The following is a 19,080-nucleotide window of genomic DNA, read 5'->3' as shown; positions in this document are numbered from 1 at the left end:
TTGCTCAGGAACTACGGGTCCGAATAGAAACATTATTTCCCTGTTGGATAGTCCTTTTATCGAGGAAGGCTATATGCTATATATCATCACGCTAAGACCAACAGGAACGGAGTAATGCGGGTACAACTGTGGGGTACAGCTAGTTGCCAAAAAAATCTTATATATAAAAATGAATCGCAAAATGTGTTGGTAAGCGCATAACTCGAGAACGGCTGAACCGATTTCGATAATTCTTTTTTTATTATATTCCTTGAAGTACGAGGATGGTTTTTATGTAGAGAAAACTTAAATATGTACCACGGGCGAAGCCGGGGCGGACCGCTAGTACATATATAAAAATAAATCGCAAAATGTGTTGGTAAGCGCATAACTCGAGAACGGCTGAACCGATTTCGTTAATTCTTTTTTTATTATATTTCTTGAAGTACGAGGATGGTTTTTATGTAGAGAAAACGTAAATATGTACCACGGGCGAAGCCGGGGCGGACCGCTAGTTATAAATAAATATACATAGTTCAAATAAGGTATTAATACAATACTCATTTGTGAATAGAGATAATTATAGATAATTAGTTAACTAAACAAACTCATTAAATATGAATAAATTACTATAAACATTAATAATATAAGGTTAAATGAATCATATCTTCAAAACAGTTTTAGATGAATGAAGAAATATGTATAATGTTTTCTACATTATGTACGCAAAATATTAAAGAAACAAAAAAAATGCAAGTAAGTACATTTTTTGCCGAATGTATTTTATAGATTCGGAGATAGAGACACGATTTTTAACCGACTTCAGGAATTGAGAACCGGAACCGAATTGAGAACCTTCAAGGAGGAGGTTCTCAATTCGGCCAGTATATTTTTTATTATAGACGATATAACGACATTCGACATCTATCAAGGAAAAAATATACAAACATTATATTATATTCATTACTTATTATTACAAAACTCAATTACTCTGCAATTAACATTTTATAAATAGTTCAAGCAATTAAAATCATAACAAAAAAAAATCAAATCTTTCCACTGTATCATATAATTTTATATAGATATACATATATATAGATTGTTTTTCGTAATCTTTTTAATACCATTAATGATACAGCTGTTTTGTTGATAATGTGTTAAATCGTGCAAACATATGAAATTTTGTACATTCTTTTATCAGATTAGATACGTAAGTAATGCGTGATATCCTTGAAATAAAAAGTTTGGGAAGAAAGAGATAAAACATAGATCAAATCAATGTAGTGAAAGGGACAAAAAATTTCAAACCAAAAAAAATATTAGTACGTACTTATTTAGTTATTATGATAGTGTCTAGAGTCGCATAAGGGTCATTGACCTTACAGAATGTAACTTCCTCGTAGTATTGTTAATTTATTATGTTTGTATTAAAAATAAATTATTTGACCCGACGAACTTTGTATGTTACATCTAACAACCAACTTCACAAAGGAGGTTTTTCCCAATTTGGTCTTTTTTTTCATTTACCTTGAGGGTTATTTTCACGTTCTCAATATTATTTTTCATCTATACCCAAGTATATATAGATTTATATGCTAGGTATTTTTTCACTTAGGCCATTACAATTTTATACGTAAAAAAACTTTAAAACGTTCAAAACAAATTACAATTTGTATTTTACATAAATTCTACTATAATTATCGTCATTTGTCACACGTATTTAAAATCTTTTGACATGTCATTGTAAAAAAAAAATTAAACGGTTTTCCCGCGCATTTATAAGTACCTACGTGAAGAACGAAAAACATTGAACACAATTTTTAAATAACTAGCGGTCCGCCCCGGCTTCGCCCGTGGTACATGTTTACGTTTTCTCTACATAAAAACCATCCTCGTACTCAAGGAATATAATAAAAAAAGAATTATTGAAATCGGTTCAGCCGTTCTCGAGTTATGCGCTTACCAACACATTTTGCGATTCATTTTTATATACAGGGTGTCCCACTGTTGGTATACTAAGCTCAAAGGAGGTTATAGTTTTGCATACGCTGAGTACGTAAAAAATAATTAAAAAATTCCAGACGCATTTTTTTTTCAAATAGATGAATTCTTAAAACTCTATGTGTACACCCATAACAAGCGAGCCGCCCAACTTTGCGTGAGCTATCGTTTAAGATTATGTTTTCATAGATAAAATGCTCATATTAGAGAAGCGCTATATGCCGGCTACGCGAAGCTAGAGAAGAAAACATGGATTTTCAGGAAAAATTTAGCAAAAAATTTTGGACGTAATTTTTTTTTAAAGTATTTTTTACGTGATCAGTGTATGCAAAACTACAAGTTCCTTCGCGCTTAGTATACCAATAGTGGGACACCCTGTATAAGATTATGATTCCATTTATAAAATACAATCTATATAATAAAAATGATTCGCCAAATGTGTTGGTAAGTGCAAAACTCGAAAACGGCTAAACCAATTTCGTTAATAATTCTTTTTTTACAATATTCAACTACGAGGATGTTTCATATGGAGAGAAAACGTAAACACGGGTGAAGCCGGGGCGGATCGCTAGTCCACGATATAATAGTAATTACCTTTGCTTTATTACGTGAGCTTGACCTTAAAATAATGATTAATTACAGTATTTTTTGTTAATTCAACAAAAAACACGTTGTTTTGGTTTTCTATTTCGAAATGGTGTCCAATGTACATAATTATGTATTCGCTTGTTATAAACATGTATTTATTTAAAATAGTAAACATAATACATATCCATACTAATATTATAAATGCGAAAGTAACTCTGTCTGTCTGTCTGTTACTCAATCACGCCTAAACTACTGAACCAATTTGCATGAAATTTGGTATGGAGATATTTTGATATCCGAGAAAGGACATAGGCTATCTTTTATTGCGAAATATGTACCACGGGCGAAGCCGGGGCGGACCACTAGTATTGAATAACTACCTAAAACCTGCTGCGTCGTACCCAAGTAAAAAGTAGCATGTACTCTTCCAGACTATATCTATCTCTATGTACTGGATTTCACACAGATCCGATCAGCTGTTTTTGTTTGAAGCAAAAAATGTTCGTTCGTTTATAATATTAGTAGAATACCTAATGGGCATTTAAATGAAACATGAAATGATAAATATTCGTCGATTCTTTTAAAATAGAGTAATCCAAATATGATTCATATCTAAATTAACGATGTGGGACCTGTTTTAGAAATTGAAGGTTTTTAGACGTTTGTCCATGTAGATGTGGTATAAACCCTGGCATGGTTGGTGCCAAAGGGCATGCAGAACCGGATCCGGTTCCAAGTTTTTGAAACCCGGTTCCAAATCGAGCTCAGAACCGGGTAGAACCGGGTTACCCGGTTCTTTTATAATACTTCGGAAAAAATACGAAATTAAACAAAAGTAACTGTAAAAGTACCTGATAGGCCTTTAGCGGCTTGTGTCTTATTTTATTAAATTAATAAAGAAACAAAATTTCAATACTTCTCTTTATTTATCAGTCTTATAAAAGTACCTTGGCCCTTAGTCAAACGTCAGTATCGCCGAGGAATAGAAATAGCTAACGCTAATTATTGACATAAGCTCATGATATTTTGGTAATGGTTCGGTCACACTACCAACGACGATGACGACCACGACCAAAATTCAAATCTTGCCAAAATTTATTCAAAATAAAATATTTAAATCTCTCGTCATTACGGTACTCGGAAAAAAATTAATTCGAGGTCAATTAATAAAAAAATAGTTTTTTTTGCGATTTTCGCCGAGACGGTAAGTTTATCATACAAATTGGAACCAAAATTGTACATCATAAAATTATCTATAAAAAAGGTTTTCTAGGAGCTACCGTTTCTACGAAAAGCCTATTTTTTTATCCATTGATCTCGAAAAAAATTTTTTAATTGTGGTGTGCACAATATATTTAATTTCGACTGGATGAAAATTTTGTTTGTGGTCGTCGTCGTCGTTGGTAGTGTGACCGAATCCTTAGGCAAAACATCATACGCTTATGTCAATTTGTATCGATAGCGTATTCTATTGATTTTTTGTTGTCTCGGCGCTCTTGTTATCTTAATATCACATAAAAACATGAAAAGTACCCAGCTGTAGGTTTTGAGTCCCATGCGAATGTCGAAATTTTCGAAAATTTTCAGCATTTACGGCTGTATCTATTGATGCGTTGGCTTATGAGTTCGACTTTTTCACATAAAAGGGACCGAAGACTTGAGTATTCGATATAAATTTCAGCTTGATACCAAAAACAAAAACATGACTGGATCATTAAATATGAATCAGTAAAATTAACAGCTTTTCAAATTCACGAGAAATCTAATAAAAATATTTCTGTAGCCTAATTTTTGTCATTTTCGAAGCCTAATTTTTTTTGGTAATACAACCGTAGGAAACTTATAGCATCTAAGGTTAGACAACCAATCGGAGCCATGTTTGAGGCGTGGCACGAAAATTCGCGAGGCACGTGAGTCTGACGTTGCCAGATACAATAAATTTGTTAAAATAATGCAGCAAAATATAAATAATACTTTATATTTTAATATTTTGGTCGGAACCGGGAGAACCGGGTTTCATACTATTCAGACCCGGTTCTCAAGATCATCAAAAAACCCGGGTTTACCCGGGTTTTTCGGAACCGGGTAAACCCGGGTGCATGCCCTAGTGCCAAAGATATATAAAGGATTTCTTTGTTATTGTAAAATAATAGTTGTGTGTCGTGGTTTTAGTTAAGACTATAGTGAGAAAGTTTTAAAAACACTGTGATAAAGGAAGTAACACGTGAACAAGAAAAAACATATCTTTTACAACATAATACAAAATGATTTGACTTCAAACTACCCGCAGAAAAACATAATCAACAAAGATGACGGTAGACATAGAAACAGACATATTGCTGTCATCAAAGATAAAAGATAAGAACCGAAGAAGATCCAGCATCTTTTCACTTCTGAAAAGAAAGAAAGTAGTCAGACAGTCCTCTGACCCGAATAGTTTTTATACCCTGGACTTGGCCAGAAAACTGTCGGTCGATTCCGCTATACTGGTACAGGGGAATGACGTTGGCTGCGAGTTCCTGAGGTGCAATGGAGGTAATGACTTTATCATTTCATTTTATATTGTGCAAGTATATTACACTTTTGACGGAAACGGAATGTGTTTAGACAGTCTTCTGACGCGAATAGTTTTCCTGAACTTTGCCGGCCAGGAAACTGTCGATTGATGTATATAGCAGCAGGGGAATGAAGTTGGTTGTAATTTATTGAAGTATAATAGAGGCAAAAATAAAAGAAATAAAATCACCAAAAGTCCTTTTCGCATTAGTAGATATTCTAAAAAATATGAAAATTAATTTTCTTATGTATTTTTAGATTTAGTGGAGGCTGATTATTAAGATTCATTCTATAGGTATTTGTGTAAAGTTTTATCGAACTACGTCATAATTTTTTAACCAGCTGTAACTTGCTTTAAATATTTATATAGAGTGTTAATCAGTTAATCAGTTACCTGGCTACCTTGCGAGCTCTATGATGTTCTTATCTCTATGTCGCTTAAGTGCGGTCGTCCTTATCTATTGTTAACTAGATCTATGTTTACTATGGCGTGTTACAAGTAGAAAATATGTATTAAAGGTTATGTTAGGTTTTGTAATAAACTATATTGTTTATCTTTGAATTGTTTATTAGAAATCTCCACGTTATCTAATAAAAAATCGTTAAATCTTTAAAAAAGATAGTGTGTGCTGAGCACATGTGTCAGAAGTGAAACTTCTTTGAGATGATTCAAAGATACCAATTCGTCCATTTACTCCATGACGTGACGGTATTGCTATGACACGACCTTGAAATTTTACTCTCAACGCACATAAAGAAGTTTCACTTTAATAATATGAGTCACGCTGTAGGAAATAATATTTCTTTTCAAAAATAAAAATATATAAAAATTCTTCCGCATTTGCAAATATAAAGAAATTGCAAATAAATCGTATGAAAATAAATATTATGATTTGATTTTATCATCGTTCAAATATCTCGATAAATAATAATATAAGGTCGTTGAGAAAACATGGAAATGTATTATGTAAACAGTTTTCAAAGGTGATAATTATTATTTTAAGATTAGGTATATGTACTTAGTTATCAAATAAAAGTTGTTTCATACGTTTAGGAAGCGTTGGTATAAATAAATAGAACTTATTATTAAAAAGCCACGAATTCGTTTTTATTGCGTCGTTTTTATAATTGAAGCTATTCAGGCAGTTCAGGCATTTAGTTGTTATTATGGGATAAACATACATGCACTCCAAATACAACTATGTATTTACTATTTGTTGAATACTTTTATTGTGCAGTCTAAGTAATGCCCTTAATTGTGGAAGAATTAGAATGATAGGACAGACGTTTCTATTTTATACCGTTCGGTATATTATCTGCATAGTCGTTCTTTTTAAGTTCTTTAAAATATACATGACTTATTTTTTATTTAACATGAACTACGTAAAAACAAACACGTCATGTTTTCATCACTTGCTTTGGCAGAAATTTGGTAATATCAAAAATAACCTAACCTTTATTAAAATTATGTAACTACCCTACGTCTAAGTATCTGGCCAGGGGGCTAGTATACCACGATGCCTCAGTAGTATAAGCAGTACAGATTGTGGGAAAGTGATGGCGTTAGACCACATTATGCTGTCATTTTTCCACATTGGAAATAATACTTTTTTAGGGCATCTTGGTACGGGGACAGGTCATTTGTATTTGATTACGCGAAAAAAGGACTAAGCTAAATCTATAGATGTTAAGCTAATTTTGATGCTATTATGTGTACTGTGTAGAGATAACGAACGGTAATTATGAGCGAATTTATCTGTTATCTGTTTGGAGATGGTTGATAAAAAATAATACCTTGATTAAGTGGGTATAAATGAAGTTCATAGCAGACTTGTACCACGATAATGTACGTAATTATAAAATACAATATAAGCGATGCTTATCATACAATTAGCGATAAGTAAGCGACGCATGATTTTGAGAAAAGTTTTCATAGTACATATCAACTCGCTCCTTACAGAAGATATGAAATATTCGCTCTGTTTTTTATATGCTAATATGATTTTAAAGTATTTTGTAGATAATAGTTTTAATATGTGCTCCTTTTCGCTAGAAAAGTTTAAAGAAAGAATACGCAATTTTTAAACTGAATTGTTTCTTCTTTCTCTCTCTGAAGTTATACTTTTTTGTCCTCAAAAACAGTAATTTTTAGAATAATTAATATACAAACAATATATCGATCAACCGACACTATTCAAGTCATGCATTTCTAATCTTAATACTCGCGTAAATCCAACAAAATAATTTTATTTTTGCATTAAAATCGAATATAATCTTCACAAAAAAGTATAACTCCCCCCACAAGCTAGTACAACACATAGCGGCTAGACACCCCCCCATGTTACAGAACTAGCGGGTGCCGCGTCTGACACGGACAGCGAGGGATCCCGCGGCGGGATGCCGGAGGTCCAGCCGGATCCCGTGGTTAGAAAACGGGATATAATAGCGAGGATAGAGGCGCTATATGTTGAAGATCCGGACATAGAGATTGGCGCGGTAAGTGTAGATGTAGTAGTAGATAGATGCAGGTATATATAGTGTAGAATCCTGTGCCGGGATGTCGGAGGTCCAGCCGGATCCCGTGGTAAGAAAGCGGGATATAATAGCGAGGATAGAAGTGTTGTACGTGGAAGATCCTGACAGAGAGATTGGCGCGGTAAGTGTATAAATATAGTAGTAGATAAACTCACGTGTGTGGTTCACTCATAGCACTCATAGTGTGGGATCCTGTGGTGGGATGCCGAAGGTACAGCCGGGTCCGGTTATGGTATAAATCCTAGCAAAGATAATTGTAACATTGTTAAAATCCGTTATTTGAGTTAAAATGGGTGTTTCTAACACGATTTCTTTCAAGAATCAATGATAATAAAAATGTTAGGTTTGTTTTGTTATCAAAGTACCTATTCCATCGTCTAGATTTAGATGAAATACGAACTATATAGTGTTGAGAACAAACAAGAGAGGTCAACAATCTCGTCTATTTTTGTGTATTGTAGTAAGAATAATAATATCCATACTAATATTATAAATGCGAAAGTAACTCTGTCTGTCTGTCTGTTACTCAATCACGCCTTAACAACTGAACCAATTTGCATGAAATTTGGTATAGAGATATTTTGATACCCGAGAAAGGACATAGGCTACTTTTTGCCCCGGGAAACAGGATAGGTTTTATCCCGGAAATTCCACGGGAACGGGAACTATACGGGTTTTTCTTTGACTGCGCGGGCGAAGCTGCGTGTGAAAAGCTAGTAATAATATATTAATAACTATATTTGGTGTACCCAAATATTAATTGTATAGCAAATACTTGTACCCTATTCGTCTTCAATGAACATTTTGTCTCTAAAACAGGCAGGGGAGCTAGTAGAAGAAGTGGCGGAAGAAAACAAGTCTCTCCTATGGTTCCTGCTGAAACAGGTCCGTCCCGGGATGGACCTCAGCAAGGTGGTGTTGCCGACCTTCATCCTGGAGCCGAGGTCGTTCCTGGATAAACTGTCGGATAATTACTATCACGCAGATTTGTTGGGACAGTGAGTTTTATGATGCTAGATCTATTTTTGTTTGTTTGTTTGTTTGTTTAAGACCTTTTAGTAAAATAGATGATATTTTATGTGGCTTATATTAAATACATAGACAAGGTTACAAAGATATGAGATGACATAGCTTTAATTGTACATGTACTTTTAGTTACAAGGAATTTCAGTATTTAAACCTTGACATTTTTGTTAAAATTATAAATTTTCTTTGCTTTCTCTATTTATTTGTTTATAAATCTCGTGTCACAATGTTTGTCCTCAATGGACTCCTCAACCACTTAACCGATTATAATAAAATTCGCACACCATGTGCAGTTCGATCCAACTTGAGAGATAGGATAGGTTTTATCCCGGAAATCCCACGGGAAAGGGAACTATGCGGGGTTTTCTCTGAAAACGCGGGTGAAGCCGCGGGCGGAAAGCTAGTATTCTTTATACAATTTCAAATCTGTATTTTGATGCTAAGAAAACTAAAATTGAAACTTACAATAATATTTTAGCTTTAGTCTTCACCTTCTAACTGTTTTCAACACGATATTTTTACCTTATTCGTTCATACCCAATTATTAATTAAAATTATTAAATAAAGCGGTCCGCCCCGGCTTCGCCCGTGGTACATATGAAAAATAGATGTTGGCCGATTCTCAGACTTAGCCGATATGCACAGAAAATTTCATGAGAATCGGTCCACCCGTTTCGGAGGAGTATGCAGACTAACATTGTGACACGAGAATTTTATATATAAGATATTCAATTATTATTATTAAACAATTATTAAATATTACCTTCATTTTGTACTATTTACTACCCAGGGCACAATCCCTAGACGACCCGTACCAACGTTTCAAGGGGGTACTCCGTTGGTACTTATCCGGTCTATACCGGAAGCCCAAGGGTCTCAAGAAGCCCTACAACCCGGTATTGGGTGAAACCTTCCGTTGCTGCTGGCGGCACTCGAACGACAATTATACGTACTATATTGCTGAACAGGTAAGGAAATGATGGGTGTGTTGGGAGCGTGTTGGTTTGTGTGTAGAAGTGTGTTTAAAATGTGATTTTGTTGGTAATAGTGTTTGAAAGGAGGTTTCGTTGGTAGAAGTCTGTTTGAAAGGGAGTTTGTCAATAGAAGTATGTTGGTTCGTTGGGAGAAGTGTGTTGGTTTGTTGGGAGAAGTGTGTTGGTTTGGTGGGATAAGTGTGTTGGTTTTGTGGGAGAAGTGTGTTGGTTTGTTGGGAGAAGTGTGTTGGTTCGTTAGGAGAAGTGTGTTGGTTTGTTGGGAGAAGTGTGTTGGTTTGTTGGGAGAAGTGTGTTGGTTTGGCGGGAGAAGTTTGTTGGGAGAAGTGTGTTGGTTTGGTGGGAGAAGTGTGTTGGTTTCTTGGGTGAAGTATGTTGGTTTGTTGGGAGAAGTGTGTTGGTTTGTTGGGAGAAGTGTGTTGGTTTGGTGGGAGAAGTATGTTGGTTTGTTGGGAGAAGTGTGTTGGTTTTTTGGGAGAAGTGTGTTGGTTTTTTGGGAGAAGTGTGTTGGTTTCTTGGGAGAAGTTTGTTGGTTTGGAGGGAGAAGTGTGTTGGTTTGGTGGGAGAAGTGTGTTGGTGGGAGAAGTGTGTTGGTTTCTTGGGAGAAGTTTGTTGGTTTGGAGGGAGAAGTGTGTTGGTTTGGTGGGAAAAGTGTTAGTTTTGTGGGACTTGGGAGAAGTGTGTTGGTTTGTTGGGAGAAGTGTGTTGGTTTGTTGAGAGAAGTGTGTTGGTTTGTTGGGAGAAGTGTGTTGGTTTGGTGGGAGAAGTGTGTTGGTTTGGTGGGAGAAGTGTGTTGGTTTGTTGGGAGAAGTGTGTTGGTTTCTTGGGAGAAGTTTGTTGGTTTGGAGGGAGAAGTATGTTGGTTTGGTGGGACTTGGGAGAAGTGTGTTGCTTTGGTGGGAGAAGTGTGTTGGTTAGGTGGGAGAAGTGTGTTGGTTTGGTGGGAGAAGGGTGTTGGTTTGGTGGGAGAAGTGTGTTGGTTTATTAATTATTATAAAAAGTGTGTTGTTTTTTAGTTAAAAGTGTGAAGGTGTGTGGGTAAAAGTGGCAATATTTCTTAAGAAATATTTATTATTATATTTCTTTTTCTTTCAGGTATCGCATCACCCACCGGTGTCGGCTTTCTATATATCCAATAGAAAGGAGGGCTTCGTGATAGAAGGCAGCTTGTTAGCTAGGTCTAAGTTTTATGGTGAGTGTATATTATCCTACTTCCTACTAATATTATAAATGCGAAAGTTTGTGAGGATGTGTGTGTGTGTGTTTGTTACTCTTTCACGCAAATAAATAAATGATCTTTCTTTCTTTCTTTCAAATACTACTGAACCGATTTCAATGAAATTAAGCACACATATAGAGAGTAGCTTCGATTAAACAAAGGATAGGTTTTATCCCGGAAATCCCACGGGAACGGGAACTATGCTATTTCTTTGAAAACGCGAGCGAAGTCGCGGGCGGAAAGCTAGTGTTTAATAAGTCTTAGAACTATAAGTAATACAAATGTGGTCTTATATGAGCGCCAAAATTGTTGACTTAGTTTATTTTTGTGTATTATGATATTTTATGAATTATTAGACAAATAGTTTAGTTATTTTTTTACAGTTTTATTTTAAATATTTATCAATCCATTATTAAAATATTTTTTTTTTTGTATAAATATAATCAAACCAAATCAAATAATTTATTGCATACTAATACATTTTACATATGAGAAACCTTATGCAAGTATTGCAATACAATAATATTACTTAAACTAGCGGTCCGCCCCGGCTTCGCCCGTGGTACATATGAAAAATAGATGTTGGCCGATTCTCAGACTTACCCGATATGCACAGAAAATTTCATGAGAATCGGTCCACCCGTTTCGGAGGAGTATGCAGACTAACATTGTGACACGAGAATTTTATATATAAGATTACATTCTATGCACTTACTGGTCTGTTTATCCTTTTACTACTGCATTATTTTGATATTTTGAACTGCTTTGCATGATCTGATTGAGATAGCACTCGGTGTGATCTATCTCTGGCGTTTTATTATTTAATATTTAATTATTTATTTAAAAATTTCAGGTAATTCAACATCAGCCATACTAGAAGGTTGCGCGCGTATACAATTTCTCAACTGGGGAGAGACATACATAACGACAGCGCCGTACGCACACTGCAAGGGGATAGTTATTGGCACGCTTAGTATGGAGCTTGGCGGAAAAGTATGTATTTTCGTGTTTTTTTGCAGAAAAAATCTTTAAAAAAATTGAAAAAAAAATTATTTTGTTAAATTTTTTGTGAATTTTTGTTTGTTTTTTGGGCTTCATGTCTTGTACTTGGCATTTGAAAGTATTTTTTGTGGTATTGCCTTGTATTTTGCGAGATATTTAATGAACTGGGGAGAAAAGTAAATAACGACAGCGTCATACGCGCTCTGTAATCGGCCCGCTTAGTATCTAATATTTTTTTAGAAATAATAATTTCATTGATTACATTTTTTTTGCGGATTTTTGTCGACTTATGACATGAGGATATTAGTCGTATTCTTATCTCTTGATTGGCAATTTCAAAGGTTTTATTTTTTAAATAAATACTTATAATATGTAGTATGTAATAATTATAAAATTGATTTAATATTTATTTTATTTCGTTCCTAATAATTATTTTATTTGCTTCCAGGTGCACATTATATGCCAAGAGACGGGATATCAAGCTGATGTCGAATTCAAATTAAGAGTAAGTTTTTTGATAATATATTTAATTTCATAGCTATGTATAAGGCGTTTTAAATTCACGATTGATTATACTAACAATGAATGAATAAATAATTAAATTAATAATAAAAGACATGTGTCACTCGGGGATTGCCGCGGTAAAGCTATTACATAGCACGCCTTCAAGCCACACCTCCGCGCCCGTTGGAGTGGGGAGCGTGAGGTTTTTTTCGTTACGGAATTTCTCGATTAGGTTCCCGCGCTCAAGGACCGCGATAGAAGCTATGCAATAGCTTAATTATATTCTTATTTAATTATTTCACAGTCGTTCCTCGGCGGCGCGGATCAAACGAACGCAATTTCCGGACGAATAAAGCGCGGGAAAGACACAATAGCAACGATCGACGGGTATTGGGACGGACGGATCGATATAAAGGACAAGAGGAGCGGGGTGAGTAGCTTGTATATATATGTATGTATGTATATTGAAAAAAAAAACAGCGTGAGAAAATATGTCAGAAATAAAACTTCCTTAGCAAGATTTAAAAATATCAAAATCGTCGCCTTACTCTGTGACGTGACGGTATTGCCATGGCCTTGTAATTTTACTCTCAACACGCTCAAAGAAAAAATCATGTGCAATTTCAAACCTTCAAAATATTTTGTTCAAGGTTATAAAAATAATGTAAAATGTACCGCGAACACAAGACACTGCATAATGCTTTGAAATAAATTAATCATAAACCAAACTAATAATAAATAAACATTTTCAGGAAGAATCCAGTCTCCTCGACGTTTCAATACTGAAAGAACAACGCCTACCTCGCTTTTTAGTAAATATAGATAAACAGCACGAGTGGGAGTCGCAGAGGCTGTGGATTAAAGTGTCAGAGGCTATACATAATGAGGATCAGGTTAGTTTTTGTTTTTAGTATAATATTATGTAATAAGTGAAATTGGGTACAGTTGAAAGTCCCTTTTTTTTGTTTGTTTAAATCTAGAGGGTACAGTGTAAGTCCCTTGAATGGGTACAGTTGAAAGTCCCCTTTATATGTACAGTTGAAAGTCCTCTTTATGTGAGCAGTTGAAAGTCCCCTTTATGTGTACAGTTGAAAGTCCCCTTTATGTGAGCAGTTGAAAGTCCCCTTTATGGGTACAGTTGAAAGTCCCCTCTATGAGTGCAGTTGAAAGTCCCCTTTATGGGTACAGTTGAAAGTCCCCTCTATGAGTGCAGTTGAAAGTCCCCTTTATGGGTACAGTTGAAAGTCCCCTCTATGAGTGCAATTGAAAGTCCCCTTTATGGGTACAGTTGAAAGTCCCCTCTATGAGTGCAGTTGAAAGTCCCCTTAATGAGTGGCTTTCCCTTTTGACTACTAAGAGCTAGCGCGCACGAGCAACTTTGTCTCCGCAACTATTTTGTCTCTCCCATCAATTGTATGGGGAGTTGCGTCGCTACGTGCGCGCACTTTCATACTAGCCCATGGGTGGGGAGACAAAATAGTTGCGGAGACAAAGTTGCTCGTGCGCGCTAGCTCTAACTCTAGTGGGTATAGTTAGAAGTCCCGTATAGTTACACTATTAAAGCAGATTCTTCTTCTTTTGAAGTGAAACTTCTTTATCGGGGTTGAAAAAAAATTTAGTGTAACATTTTTTCGTTACGCGCCATCTTTTTCTTATCCCTACCACGCGTGATTCGACGTATTTCTGTAAAGTTGCATACAGTAAATTATTTTTCGAAAAATAAGGTCATAAATAAGTTTCACTTCTTTTTTTTAACCTTTTATGTTTACAGGTGGTAGCGACGGAACAAAAAACGATAATCGAAGAAGCGCAACGCACACGAGCCCGCAACCTGACGACCCCCTGGGTGCCGAGACTGTTCCACAGGGACTCCGCCGGCACACCGCCTGAGGGTAAATCACAATCACAATACTATTATAAAGGCGAAAGTTTGTAAGTATGGATGTATGGATGTATGTTACTCTTTCACGTAAAAACTACTGAATGGATTTGAATGAAACTTTACCACAATATAGCTTATACATCAGAATAACACATAGGATGGGTTTTATCCCGGAAATCCCACGGGAACGGGAACTATGCGGGTTTTCTTTTGAAAACGCGGGCGAAGCCGCGGGCGGAAATCTAGTTATAAATATACATAAACTAGCTGCGCTCCGGGGTTCAACCCGCATTGCTACACTTCTGTTGATCTTAGCGTGATGATATATAGCCCATAGCCTTCCTCGATAAATGGGCTATCTAACACCGAAAGAATTTTTCAAATCGGACCAGTAGATCCTGAGATTAGCGCGTTCAAACAAACTCTTCAGCTTTATAATATTAGTATTTATATATATTATATATATTACAATTAAACAACGGAAAATTGTATTAAATCGGGTGAAAATTGTGTTCAAATCTCGCGAAAATTGAGCGAAAATCGGACTTAAAACACGTGAATCACACTATAATTACGCTCCAATTACGACCACACTCTAATCACGTTTAAATTAGGGTTGAAATGCATTCAAATTTAAACTTGAATCACAAAAAAATTACGATTGCGCTCATAACAGATATCCTTGCAATGTTTTTCCTACCCTATAATCAATAATAATAAACTGAATATCTACTTTTTTAACATACAGTGTTGTTTTTTAGAAAGAAAGAAAGAAATTTATTAATTTATTTATTCCAACACACACAACACACATATAAAATAGCATTGTAAATTATAAATAATAGGTAATAGAAAACATAAATATATTTGTGGTTGCGTGCGCTAAAAAAGGAAGCCACTCAGGATACCTGAGGCATAATACCTCAGCACTGATTTTCAGTGACCCCCTTACGACATCCAGATTGTCAGCTGCTTTACTGGATAATAATAATAATTTATAAATCTTATATATAAAAATGAATCGCAAAATGTGTTGTTAAGCGCATAACTCGAGAACGGCTGAACCGATTTCGATAATTCTTTTTTTATTATATTCCTTGAAGTACGAGGATGGTTTTTATGTAGAGAAAACGTAAATTTGTACCACGGGCGAAGCCGGGGCGGACCGCTAGTCTTCTTATATATAAAAATGAATCGCAAAATGTGTTGGTAAGCGCATAACTCGACAACGGCTGAACCGATTTCGATAATTCTTTTTTTATTATATTCCTTGAAGTACGAGGATGGTTTTTATGTAGAGAAAACGTAAATATGTACCACGGGCGAAGCCGGGGCGGACCGCTAGTCTTATATATAAAATTCTCGTGTCACAATGTTAGTCTGCATACTCCTCCGAAACGGGTGGACCGATTCTCATGAAATTTTCTGTGCATATCGGGTAAGTCTGAGAATCGGCCAACATCTATTTTTCATATGTACCACGGGCGAAACCGGGGCGGACCGTTAGTTTATAATAATAATAAATACAATACAATATTTATTTCATTTATTTCAGGCATAGTTGACCAAGGCTGGAAATACAATCATTCAGACACAAGGTAAAGTAAAAATACAACTATTTTATATTCATTTATTTATCCGTAAAAACAATCTATATTAAAATTTAAAATGAAATAATCATTAGAACTTACTTATGTAAATTACAGCTTTAACAATATTTTTGTGTAGTTATTTTTTATTTATTTTTTCCTTTAAGGGCCGATTTTTCAATGCTTGGATAAAACTTATTCGTCGAATAATGTATAAAACTACCATTTTAAAAACGTATTCTAATTGCCCGTATTTGACAGTTTACGTGACATTTTAATATTATCGTGTAATACTTTATTGGATGGATAAGATTTATCCAAGCATTGAAAAATCGGCCCTAAATATTAAAAAATAAGAAGAAATAAACATTTTTTTTTATTCCACAGCCCATGGCAAGCGGACGAAATAATAGAATACGAAGATGACTTCGTGATCCGCTCCGTGAAGTCGGGTCCTTCGAGTCTAGGGGGTGTTGGGGGTGTGGGGGGTGTTGGGGGTGCGAGGCTGAGGGACCTGCCAAGATCGGATTCGGACAGTCATGACGATTTGGCGCCGAGGTCTAAGACCAACACGTAAGTGTTTCTACTTAAAGTTAACACTTTTTTTTTTACTAAACTACACTTTTTTTTACTTTAATTCATTTGAAAAGACATAGTTATATTAGTATAGTTATATTTCACCCGCAGCTTCGCCCGCGTTTTGAAAGAAAAACCCGCAAAGTTCCCGTTCTCCTGGGGTTTCCGGGATGAAACCTATCCTATGTGTTAATCCAAGTTACCCTCTATATGTGTGCTAAATTTCATTGTAATCGGTTCAGTAGTATTTGTGTGAAAGAGTAACAAACACACACACACACACATCCTCACAAACTTTCGCATTTATAATATTAGTAGGATTGATCAGAAAAAAAAAATAATCAATTTCCCCATTAATTTCCAGGCGAACAATGAAACAAACGCTATACTCGATAGACTCAACGCTCCGCGAACAATCGCTAGCCATAGAACGTCTTTCTAGAACGGTCGAGTTGTTGAACGAAAATCAAAGGGCGGCGACACACAGGCCACAGAACATGGGCCGAGTGCCATCGACGAATCACTCGTGGGACTTGTTTGCCGGTTTCGTGTTAGCCATGGTCATGCAGTCGCTGCTCAACTGGCTGTTCTATAAAAAAGATTGAGTGACAGCTGACGGCTGACGTTTGACAGTTGACAGTGACAGTTGACGCGTCGAGATTTTTTTTCGTCTGTGCCGGGCGCGCTGGCGCGGTTTTTCGTTTGACAGGTGGTGGGCGGGTGTTTAAGAAAAAAAATTTGCTGTTTTTTTTTATTTCATGCCAGTTGGAATAAAGTTTTGTTCTGTTTACAAATGTAATTTCAGATAATTGATTTGAATGCGTTAATTGTAAAAATACTGCGTTTTTAGGGACAAAATATTTACAGATTTCATATTGTTTAAATAATGATTAATAATGCAATTTTTAATTATTTTGTCCGTAATTTGTTTTAGGTATTGTGTTCCAAATTTCTTGGCTGTCAAACTTAGATAAGAATTGATTTGTTTAAATGATTGTCAGATTAAAAATCGTCCTAGCGGTCAGGGGCTGAAGATAACTTGCCTATGCTTTGAAATGTTTGTATATTGTAATAAATTTAATTTAGCGTTGTTCAGAGCTTATTAAAATATTATTGAATTGCTCGAATTGCAATCTCTTTTTATTTTGTACAATTGTTGGAGTCAAAAATTATTATGAAAACTTAAAATAATAAAACCTCTTTTGCTGAAAATCCAAATTAATTTGACATATTACAATTGCTAAATATTGTATTTAATTTTTGTTGAAGGGGTCTTAAAAGATTAAATTATTTTTGACTTCAACAGTTAACTATAGCCAATAGATATATTATGCCAAAATAACGATTTATTTATATAATAAGATGTATATTTTAAAGTTAACATGTTGAATAAAGTAAAAATATATTTCAAACTACAGATGCAGTCTGAAATGTAATGAAAAATAATTTATCAATAACTAAAAGAAATGAGCGTTTTAAAATGACTGCATTAACTAAATAAATATATATTTTTTACTATACTCAACCTGATTTTCTGACAGATTGGAATGTCAAGTTTGGCGCCAAAATGGCTGTCAGTGTTGCCACTGCGGGATCTCGAAAATTTATTAGAAATTTTCCAGTGGACTCCCGCGTACGACGTTTTATTTTACATGTAAAATAAATAGATTATTTACCATGGACGTATAAAAAAAGACGGACGGTATATCGCCTAAACATTGAGTGAAGCCTAGTAATGGCGGCGAAACATCCATGTGTGTGTGCCATGTTGCCATGGCAACAGCTGTCCTGTTGACAATGGCGGCTGTATTTTTTTTTATAAATTTTGCCGTAATAATTTTGGCATTAAAACATAAAAGAAATAATTTGCTTCCCTGTGGAATATAATCCCTCGTGTTTTGTTATTTAAAATTGTACTGTTGCGACACTATTTAACCACGCAAGACGGCATTTTAAATATTTTTTGTGAAACAGTGACGCAGTTAATCAGTCGGTAGTTCACGACGTAATGGCGGCCGACTAGCTTACTATGGTGAGAGTGTGTGCGTGTTTATTGTCTTTACACGATCGCTAGCTTACTATGGTGGCTTCACGTTGTTTGTTCGTAATACGGCGTCCGTCTTTTTTTATACGTCCATGTTATTTACCTTAACAAATAGTATTTTCACATATTACGCTATTTTTAAAAAGTCGCTTAATTTTTTCAGAATATAGTCACTTTTTTATAAGCGGTGTTAAATTCCTATAATTATTTCTCATCTACATTCCTTGCACGCGCGCTTTTGACACGATTCAAAAGAAAATGCCGATTTTGAGGTTAGAATTCTATGAAATTATAAGTAAAAAGGTGTAGATAGGTTACAAACACAACATTCGTTCTTGAAACACGGCACACTAACGCACACACGATTAGACAAAGTGAGATGGCATGATTCAACTATTTAGAGAGAAAAAGAGACAACTGAAAAGTAAACTGGCTAATTAGCCCAGAACGCTTATAACCTATCTACACATTTTACTTATATCATTGTTAGAATTAATACAAATAATGTTTGAAAAACGGAAATAGAATATTCTGTGATTTAGAAATATGTGCGTTCGTGCCTATGTGAAAACACGTGGATAAATCTT

The 19,080-nt window shown here is 35.2% G+C and overlaps 1 protein-coding gene and 1 long non-coding RNA gene across 2 annotated transcripts in view; one reads left to right on the top strand and one right to left on the bottom strand.

Annotated features, from left to right (window-relative positions):
- LOC149895407 (uncharacterized) overlaps nucleotides 1-2,131 on the bottom strand; it is a 270,965-nt gene extending 268,834 nt beyond the window's left edge. Inside the window, exon 1 of the long non-coding RNA XR_016458491.1 lies at nucleotides 1,996-2,131. This is a non-coding gene — a long non-coding RNA (uncharacterized LOC149895407). The remainder of the gene's footprint in view (nucleotides 1-1,995) is intronic.
- The window catches only part of Orp8 (Oxysterol-binding protein-related protein 8), a 72,412-nt gene extending 53,817 nt beyond the window's left edge, over nucleotides 1-18,595 (top strand). Inside the window, exons 10-21 of the mRNA XM_090119122.1 lie at nucleotides 7,472-7,620; nucleotides 8,479-8,657; nucleotides 9,476-9,653; nucleotides 10,773-10,869; nucleotides 11,750-11,889; nucleotides 12,347-12,403; nucleotides 12,707-12,832; nucleotides 13,155-13,295; nucleotides 14,174-14,294; nucleotides 15,840-15,882; nucleotides 16,261-16,446; nucleotides 16,814-18,595. Of these exons, the coding sequence (XP_089975248.1) occupies nucleotides 7,472-7,620; nucleotides 8,479-8,657; nucleotides 9,476-9,653; nucleotides 10,773-10,869; nucleotides 11,750-11,889; nucleotides 12,347-12,403; nucleotides 12,707-12,832; nucleotides 13,155-13,295; nucleotides 14,174-14,294; nucleotides 15,840-15,882; nucleotides 16,261-16,446; nucleotides 16,814-17,054 (1,658 nt within the window). The 3' untranslated portion in view covers nucleotides 17,055-18,595. The remainder of the gene's footprint in view (nucleotides 1-7,471; nucleotides 7,621-8,478; nucleotides 8,658-9,475; nucleotides 9,654-10,772; nucleotides 10,870-11,749; nucleotides 11,890-12,346; nucleotides 12,404-12,706; nucleotides 12,833-13,154; nucleotides 13,296-14,173; nucleotides 14,295-15,839; nucleotides 15,883-16,260; nucleotides 16,447-16,813) is intronic.
- The last annotated feature ends 485 nt before the right edge of the window (nucleotides 18,596-19,080 follow it).

This window comes from Colias eurytheme, chromosome 31 (genome assembly GCF_061535395.1).
Source record: "Colias eurytheme isolate Ceu_HAF_F1 chromosome 31, ilColEury1 Martin Lab GWU primary, whole genome shotgun sequence".
Lineage (NCBI taxonomy): Eukaryota > Metazoa > Arthropoda > Insecta > Lepidoptera > Pieridae > Colias > Colias eurytheme.
This window is presented reverse-complemented; position numbering and strand designations above follow the sequence as displayed.